Source organism: Solanum tuberosum, unplaced genomic scaffold (genome assembly GCF_000226075.1).
Source record: "Solanum tuberosum cultivar DM 1-3 516 R44 unplaced genomic scaffold, SolTub_3.0 scf00466, whole genome shotgun sequence".
Lineage (NCBI taxonomy): Eukaryota > Viridiplantae > Streptophyta > Magnoliopsida > Solanales > Solanaceae > Solanum > Solanum tuberosum.
In genome coordinates this window covers 33,183-42,639 of record NW_006239460.1, presented here as the reverse complement: position 1 = coordinate 42,639, position 9,457 = coordinate 33,183, and the positions used below count along the sequence as shown (strand labels likewise).

The following is a 9,457-nucleotide window of genomic DNA, read 5'->3' as shown; positions in this document are numbered from 1 at the left end:
AATAATTATTTTTTTAATTTGAATCTTATATTAAAAAAATTCTCTTACACTTGTTCATTTTAGCAAATTAAGGAAAAAAAACTCGTATAATATATTTTTTCATTAAGTAATTATTATATGAAATACTAATTGTCAATTTTAATAATAGTTTATATTTAGTTTTATAAAATAAAAATATATCTAACCTATAGTTTTAATTAAAGAAACCTAATAATTGATCTGGTACAATTTAATGTGGTTATTACTTTAATTTCTAAAATTTGACTATCAAGATCCAAAAGCACTTTCACAAATGCGTACTATACTCCTAAATAATTAGATAAATTTAGAATATTAATAAACTATACATATAATGTTGGACCCGTGCTGACACGGGCATTTTCCCTAGTTAATAGGATAAAGCTTGGCGAGTTCGTTGCATGGTTGCAAATGAACTTCTTGAACTATATATGTCACACAGTTGGATCAAGTTTGTGCTCTTATCATTATTTGTGAGTTGTATTATTATTTCCTTTCCTCAGGCTGTCTATTTAACTGTCCAAATTAAAGGAGCTTTCAATAATTAGTTATAAGAGTTACATAATTTTGTCTCAGGTACTATCATCACATCCATCCCCGTTTGTTCGTACTGCACTGTCTTTAAATATTGTAGGACTGTCTCCTATTTTAGGAAAAGTATTAGCTTTTTGTGATTGTTAAATCTGATTATCCTATCATTTCTCATTACCACAGTACATGTGCATGCACTAAGATACAAAATTTTGCTCTCTGTGTAACTTAAGTTCCTATCAATTTTTATTCTGATTGTTGTCATGGTGTAACATGTTCTTAATTTCCATGGTGCTCTCTGTGAATTTGAATATTTTAGTTTGAAATATTTATATTAGTGAAGATGGTTATTGGTTAGTCTATGTAGTGCTACATCTTCCTAGTTTGTGGTTTTATAGGAATATAAACTTGTGTGTGTTGCTCCATAAGCTTGGGTGCTAACACCATGAACATTGAAAATAGAATTAAAAAGCTTGAGCACTGTTTGGATGCTACATTTTCGAATGCCAAAGTCAAGGTTCAGTTCGGGGAAACAAAGTTTGGGAAAATATACTTGTAAAGTGTGTCTAAAGAACAAGGTTCGCCTCAGGAAAACAACTCTAATGCCAAAAGGAAATAACAATCTCAATTTAACATTGTGTATATGGGGAAGATGTATTATAACATTTTCTCTTCTTTTTTTTTTTTCTTATTTGGGCATATAGATGTATCTAGAATTTAGTGAATTGTGATTTTCCTTAAAATTTATATTATTCGAATAAACCGTGATGTTTCTTGTTAAAAGCGTACCGTTGGCTTTGTTACAATGTTTTGATAGGTCTAATTATGAGATTATGTATACATGTACATTAATTGTAACTTAATAATATACATTATGAAAACTCCAAAAAGAATTTTCTTTAAAAAAGTTCCAAAAATATTTCATAATGTGGAAAATATCTTCTCTTGGAAGTAGCATATATAGTGGTCCCTCTATGATTCCTTCTAGACATTTTGACAAATATTCATGACCAATGAGGTCCATAAAATGCATGCCAACTAGCTTGCCTCTTTTTTTGACCGTCATCATGTAGTAACAGCCAACAAGCCAAACAACATGTGTTAAGGTATTCACTAGGGAGTAGGACTAACCAACCTACAACATTATCCTCTTAAGCGGATTTAAGGCAACTTCAGCAAAAGAATCTATTCAAGGGTAAATTTCTATGATAGATTAAGGGTATATCCCTCGATAAAATTAAGAGTAAATTTGTGTCAAAGTATGATGAGAAAGATATATTTGAACAGAAAGTATAATTGAAGGGGTATATTTGAATCCAATGTATAACAACGATATATTTAAATTATTTCCTATAGTATATAGGTATATTTGACCCTTTTTTCATTGAATATAACCAACTTCATCAATTAGGAGGCAATTGTGGGTCAACCAAGTCAACCAAATTATCCAGTTGCCAACTTGTATAAAAAAACTACTACTCTCTTGGGAGAAATGCAAGAGAAGATGGCTTTCTTACACTATAGTTTTCTTCTCATACTTGTCTTCTGCATTTGCACTGCAGAGTCTGTCAATCCTCTGGGAAATTTTTGCGACGACGCAACCAAATCCAATGATTCTAAAACATCAGCAATTATTGGAAAGGTGTTGGCTGAATTAGTGTCAGTTTCTGCTAAAAATAGCTTCAGTACTACCTCATACGGTGATGCTAAGAACCAAGTATATGGCCTCTACCAATGCAGAGGAGATGTTAGCAGCAATGACTGCTTAAGTTGCATCCGTGATGCAGCAAAGGAGATTCGGAAAAGCTGTCCGGACCAGACTGATGCCAGAATTTGGTATGATTATTGTTTCTTGAGGTACCAAGCTAAGAATTTCTTGGGACAAGTTGAAACAGTTCCTGGTATATTCTACTGGAACATCGACTTTGTATCTGATCCCGACTTCTTCAATAAAAAGCTAGCGCAACTCAAGAATCAACTAATTGCAGATGCTATTGTGCCAATGAACAAAGGGCTCGGAAAAGGCAAGAGTAAAATCTCACCTTTTCTCACATTATATGCCTTGATGCAATGCACAAGGGACCTACCAAATATAGACTGTGCCCAGTGCCTGGCCGTAGCAGTTGGCAATTTTCCCACTACTTGCTTAAACAGGAAAGGATGTCGAGTCCTGTATAGCAGTTGCTATGTTCGTTATGAACTCTACCCATTTTTCTTTCCCTTAGAACCGAAAGAGAAATTGGCCAATGTATCAACGGACTACTACACATTCAAAATGTCTAAACCTTAATAGGTAATTAATTTGTAGTAGTACTTTATGTATTAAGAACTTGAAATGTCTTTTACAAGTCTGTGTTTTCATTGTATCATTTCAAATAATTACAAATGTATGAGCAAACTCGGTGCAGACAGTTCCATAAATGTTTTGTCTGCTCAGAGAAAAGCTTTACTGGTATGTACGCGATATGTGTTACAAATTGATCAATTTAAGTAGCAAGCTTTTGAATGATTCGGTGGTCTATCCTTTTCTTAAGGACTTAGTTATTAGCTCTGCCGAAACTTCTAGGGAAAGGGACGACATCTTTGACATCATTCAGGCCAGTGGCATAAAGCACCAAAGGTTCAAGCATTAGGCTGAAACCGGAGGTTTTGACAGAGCCATGTCTGCGAAGATCTAGATACCATTCGTACTGCTGTTTTTGCAAGCCCAATACTTCCATCCTGATAACAAAGAACATTGAACGGCTTAGCACAATATCACTTGCCCTGAGTTCCAATGCTCAAGTAACGAAAGAAAACGTGTCTGGATATCTATGAAGGGCTAAAACAATACATCTGAACTTCAAAGCAAACACAGTTTATTACCTTGAGCTCAGCACATTGAAGCGTTCTTCACTTTGGCTTCCCCTAATCACAGTTCCTACCTGCAAACAAACTTAACTTTAGCATCATTACCAATTCAGATTGTTATTAGGACTATGTTCACATTCTTAGTAACTAACTACAAGTACGCAGCCTCTACTCTGCAAACGACTGCAATCCCTAATGAAATGGTCCGACATTACCTTTGGTAAAACCACATCAAATGTTGCAACTGTCATCCCATCATCATTCAAATGGACATAAAATGGTCTAAGTCCTTTTGGATGGTTGTATATAATGACTGGCTTTTTATATATCTCATCAACCAAATAACTGCAACCAAGAGATAAGAAACTAATGAGCATGTTCGCCCTTAATATCAAATTTACTCAGGGAAGTTACTAATGCATACCTTTCATGTTCTTCAGTCAATGAAACTCCAAATTCTATCTTACCCTGAAATCTCTTGCCAGGAACCTATTCTCGTGCCATTATACAAGTGTGAGATACCCATCTTCAAAAATTTAGCCACACGTTCAAGAAATTGTGGCAAAAATACTTACCTGTCTCAGAACTTCTATGGCTTCGGCATAGGAAATCCTTTCAAATGAACTTGATAGTGTTAACTGAAGGCGCTCCATAACTTTTTTGTCTATCCGTTTCAAGATAAATTGTAGATCTTCCATGTAACCCTCTGAAATCCTTTTGCATACAAACTTCAAAAAGTCGTTCGCGCATTCCATGGCATCCTGAAATTAAAGTGGCCATGTAGTTATGGCAAAAGTAAAAACCTTAATGATGAACAAGAGAAACATGGGAAATATCTGCAATTAGACAGTAGAACAAATACCTCTAACTCTGAGAAGGCCATTTCAACATCTACCATCCATGTCTCAGCTAATGACTTTTTCGATTCTGATTTCACTGCTTGAAATCTGGGGCCAAATGAGTAGACATTTCCAAGACCACATGCTTGACTCTCCAGATGAAGACGACCAGAAACTGTTAGGTAAGTCTGGCGTGCAAAGAAATCTTTAGAGAAGTCAAATTTTCTTGTTTCAATTGTGACTCCAGAGTTTGCTTTTTGCCTAGATTCTAACTGTGAAACTAGCTCCTGTGTTTTCTTCAAGTCCTGTTGTGCAGCAAATAGAGCTTCCTTATTGCTATTGGTTCTGTTAAGTTCTTCAACTTTCTTAGATTTTTCTTTTATAGAAGCCCGTATGGCTTCAACACTCACTCCAGCATTTTCGGTGGAACTAATTTGGTCATAGTTTTTGCCCTTGTTAAGAAGAGTTGTAACAACAAATTTCTCGCTAAAACCTTCAGAATCAGTGCTTGTAAGTATGGGTACTTGAACGTGAAGGAACCCTTGATCTTGGAAGAATCCATGAGTTGCCCAAGTAAGTGCATTATGAATTCGCATGACCGATGCCACCTACAAAAAGAAGAGAATCCAATTAAAAAAGGTAATATACGCTAACCAAAGAACTTAAAATGAACTGATCAAAGAAGTTCAAACTTCGATTTTGAGACACCATACAGTACTCCAATTTCAAGATTCATAATTAAAAGGCTTAAAACAAGTTATGTACCTATCTCTACAAGAAAGTATGAACTACCATCCAATTTTATCAAGTGCACAAAATTCCTAAAGTAGCTATAAACCCAAGACAAAAGGGAGGCACCCAATTAACATGAGAAAAAAGGCAGTAAAATGTAAAATGGAGAAAGTATCACCGTGGTTGTCCGAGGCCGAAAGTGGGAACAATCTCTTAAAGATTCAAGAGGCAATCGCTTCTTAGATAACGGATAATTAGATTGATCTACCAAACCAAGATGTAGGATTTTCTCTGCTTGGAGCTCAACAACATGCTTCCCCTGCAGTGATGGCTGCTGCAGCATACCTTCAATTAATACACATGTCCCCGTAGCCATAACTTGGCACGGAGTCGCTAGTGCCGAGTCCACCAGAACCTGAAAGATTGATCATGAACCAACCTAACATTATACCAGACATTCTGAAAACGAGACATTTCAACAAACAGATAAAAATCATAAAATGTACCTGAAGACTGGGCACACAAGAACCATCACTAATTTGCAATATTGACACCGAAGGTTGTGGCTGAAAAACAACATTAATTTTTTCACGTACACGATATTCCCCTGCCCCAAAGACCTTCATAATAGACCTGAGTAATGGAATCCGAGATTGAAGAACCTCAGAACATGTAACATCTTTTGTACTCACCACCTGTGCCGGTACAGAATGCGGCGTTACAGGTTGTTTCCTAATCTCCCTGGAGGACTTAACCCATCCTCCAATTACAACCCTCTGACCAATTAACCCCACCTCACCATCACTACGTCCAAATAAAGTTTTCAACATCACCCTTTTCGTGTATTTCGAGCACTCAACCACCGGTGCTTGTTTCGAATCCATATTCTGAATGTTATGTAAACGAGTTTAAGAAGGAGAAAAAAATGAAATGTACAGTTGTTGAAGGTGTAGTGTTGATGGGGTAGGGATTTATATTGAAGAAACATTGGAGAATTATGATTCTTTGCTTGAGAAGACATTGAGGAGTTGCAGAGGAAAGAAATTGCTTAGGAAGTTTGGGGAAGAAGGAAAAGGGTTATGAAGGAGGCTAAGGTTTGGTATTCTTCAAAGGTTGGAAACTCGCGGGGGTTATATTCAAATTGGGAAAAAACTTAGCATACAAATTGAAATAAAAAATGATTTTGATTTGGTTTAGTTTAAATTTTTGATAAATTTGAAATACTCATGATATTTAATTTAGTTTAGTATTAAACAAGAAAAACCGGACCAAAATCAAAACAAATATTTTTAGCTTTGTATTTATTTTGCTATAAACATTTGTTAAATGTATATGTTATATAACGACTATCCTAATTATTTTGTATCTATTTTCTCCATATTAATCATTTTTGTAGTTTCTATATGTGATTTATGACTTGGGGAGATTGGTGACACTATTCTCGAGATGGTTGGATAAGTTCCAAAGAAAATAATTCATTTGAAAGAATCCAATAAATAAGATTAAGTTAAGAATTATTTGATCTTCAACAATCAATAGGAAAAAAATGGAAAATTTCATAAATAAAAGTAACACGTACAAAAATGACTATAGTTTTAGGGTTATTAAAGTTCAATAACTATAAGTATGATAATTACGAAAAATGACTACAAATTATGTGTATAACTCGCTGTATTAACTGTATAAATTTAGTTATTTTGTTTTTATACAATTATACAATTGTAGTTGGCTAGCACTAAATAAGGTATATTCTATTTTAATAACGGAAATCCCTTTAATTACGTCCCTTTAACTCTCAGCTTCCCATTATTCAATTAACAACTAAAAATCACTCATTAACGTGATATCTGCTTGGATTCTTATCAATTTAGACAAAAATTGAGATACAAGATATTCAAAATCTTTAGCTGTCTACATTGTTCTTTTCTAGGTGTCATACAGGTATTCCCAAATTTGGTTTAGATAAATTGATTCATTGATTTTGTGGAAGATTAATATTTAATTATGAACCTGAATTATATTGATTTTGAATAGATCAATTCAATGACAAGCATAACTGTATTGATCAGACATTCAGAAAAGTGGAATGAAAAAAATTGCTACATCGAATATTATTGATGGTATAGTGCTGAAGGAATATGCTTCGTATTCCGATTTAGTCAATCTAACTTTGAATAAATTAAATATAGATTTAACTACATGGTGTATCAAAATCAAATACAAAATTGAAGATAATGATGCTCCTATGGAAATACGCAACGACATGGATGCCAGGATATATGCTCAGTTAAAAAGGTGAGCACAAGATTTGAAGTATATCCCTTGTGTGTAAGTACTTTCAATATGGATATAGTTTACTATGAATTTGGGGAAACTACTATTTAAGGAGATGTGATGCGGCTTGAATAAAATCGTGGATTAATTGATACAAGTGATACATTGTCTTTGATTGAAACAATAGACAATAACTCAGTGGACGTATTTGATGGTGTCAACAATTTGATCATTACCAACAGAAATCAATAGGAAGTAATGGTAGATCAAATATACATTGACAAGTCAGCATTGAAGGATGCGATGACAAAGTATTCTATTGAGAATAGGTTCCAATTCTTGGTGGAGAGATCAAACTCTATTAGGTAAATTGTCATTATATTTTATTGAATTGAAATTTATTCATTATTGAACATAGTAACTAGTCGACACCAAATGTTTTTCAAATTGTATTTGTAGTTATACACTTGTATGTAATTCTAAAGAATGCAAATGGTTAATAAAGGTATCCAGTATTAACAAGTCCAAAATGTTTAGAATTAGAATTTTCAACAATTATCAAGCATGTCCTTTAAAGGATTGGATATACTCACAAGGACCGGCAACAAGTGAATTGATTGAAGGCATTATCACACCTAAATTGAGGAATCATAAGAGGAAGTACAATCCAAAGAATATCATAGACGACATGAAATTGGAATTGGGGGTTGACGTTACCTACATTTGGGCGTGGCAAGCATAGGAAAAGGCATTGGATTCTATGATGGGGCAACTAGTTGCATCATACAAGAAGTTTCCTGGATACTTGTATATATCGGATAAATGTACCTTGTATTCGGATGAAGAAAACACCTGTAAATGAATCTTTGTATTTGTTTATATCATTGCATGCTTCTATAAAGGGGTTCGATTATTGTAGGACAATCGTTGTTGTAGATGCTAGCCACCTAAAATCAACATATACTGGTGCTTTCATTTCATCTAGAAATGGAGCATGTATTTGTTATATGTGAATACAATGTCATGAGATTTAAAATTTGAACATAACATTGTTATTGTATAACATGTAATATATTACCTCTACCCTACATATTCATTGTTTCCGAAAATGATGTTGCTTGGACGTGTTTTTTTTTTAACAATTCAAAGAAGTATATGAAGAAAGAGAGAATATGTTTGTTGTATCCAACAAAATAAGAGCATTATAAAGGTTGTTTCTAAAGTATACAATAATATGTAGCATTACGCATGCATATGACACTTGTGGGCCAATGTATGCAATAATTTAGAAAATCAAATTAGCAATGGAGTGAGGTATTATACACTATGATGAATGCATATACACAATATGATTTTGATAGAATAATGAATAAGATTGAGCAAATGATATTAGGGTGAATAAATACTTGGAGGTGGTGGGATATGAAAAGTGGGCAATGTTGTATGCATTAATTTATTGGGGTGGATGACTACATCGAATATTACAGAGTAATTTGATATTGGTAGAAGTAAGAGAATTGTGGATATGTGATTTTCTTGAACTGACTTGAGTTATTGAAAGATTACGACACGAGTGTTCTTTATCATATGGATAATGTGAACGTGGTGGCGGATACTCTTAGTCAACTATTAATGAAAAGTGTTGCTCATGTTGAGGATGGTAAGAAAGAGTTAGTTTGTGATGTTCATAGATTGACCCGATTGGGTGTTCGCGTGGTTGATTCTAATAAAGGAAGTGTGATTGCTGGGAAGAGTTCGACATCGTCCCTTATATAGGATGTGAAGGCTAAGCAAGATCTTTATCTGATTATGGTTGATTTAAAGAAGTTGGTATCTGAAAAATCCACTGAGGCTTTCTCCCAAGGGGGAGATATTGTCTTTTGATACCAAGGTCGATTATGTGTTTCGAATGTTGATGAGTCAAGGAATTAGATTTTGACAGAAGCTCAAAGTTCTTGGTATTCTATTCACCCGGGAGCCACCAAGATGTACCACGATTTACGAGAGGTTTATTGGTGGAATTAGACTGAAACGACCCCAAAAATGCCCGAAAATGTGCTTTGGAAACACTTATAATTGTAATTTCCATATATCTCAAAATCCGTGCATGATTTTGGAAATTCGACTTCATATTCTTATTCATGGGGTCAAATTGAGTGGGAAATGGGTCTAACCCGAATTTTAGAGCAACCGTATCAAAATCCAAAATTTCC

The 9,457-nt window shown here is 34.3% G+C and overlaps 2 protein-coding genes across 2 annotated transcripts; one reads left to right on the top strand and one right to left on the bottom strand.

Annotated features, from left to right (window-relative positions):
- Positions 1 to 2,024: 2,024 nt before the first annotated feature.
- Positions 2,025 to 3,058, top strand: LOC102587255 (cysteine-rich repeat secretory protein 55-like). Its single transcript, XM_006365199.2, has one exon. It carries the CDS (start codon positions 2,042 to 2,044, stop codon positions 2,837 to 2,839), a length of 798 nt encoding a protein of 265 aa, XP_006365261.1. The 5' UTR covers positions 2,025 to 2,041; the 3' UTR covers positions 2,840 to 3,058.
- Positions 2,890 to 6,036, bottom strand: LOC102588775 (asparagine--tRNA ligase, cytoplasmic 2). The gene is made up of 8 exons (XM_006365203.2): positions 5,477 to 6,036; positions 5,149 to 5,385; positions 4,262 to 4,846; positions 3,975 to 4,160; positions 3,824 to 3,888; positions 3,615 to 3,744; positions 3,415 to 3,473; positions 2,890 to 3,270 (listed from the first exon to the last, which is right to left on the bottom strand). The coding sequence occupies exons 1-8, from the start codon at positions 5,852 to 5,854 to the stop codon at positions 3,087 to 3,089; spliced, it is 1,824 nt and encodes a 607-aa protein (XP_006365265.1). The 5' UTR covers positions 5,855 to 6,036; the 3' UTR covers positions 2,890 to 3,086.
- Positions 6,037 to 9,457: the final 3,421 nt, after the last annotated feature.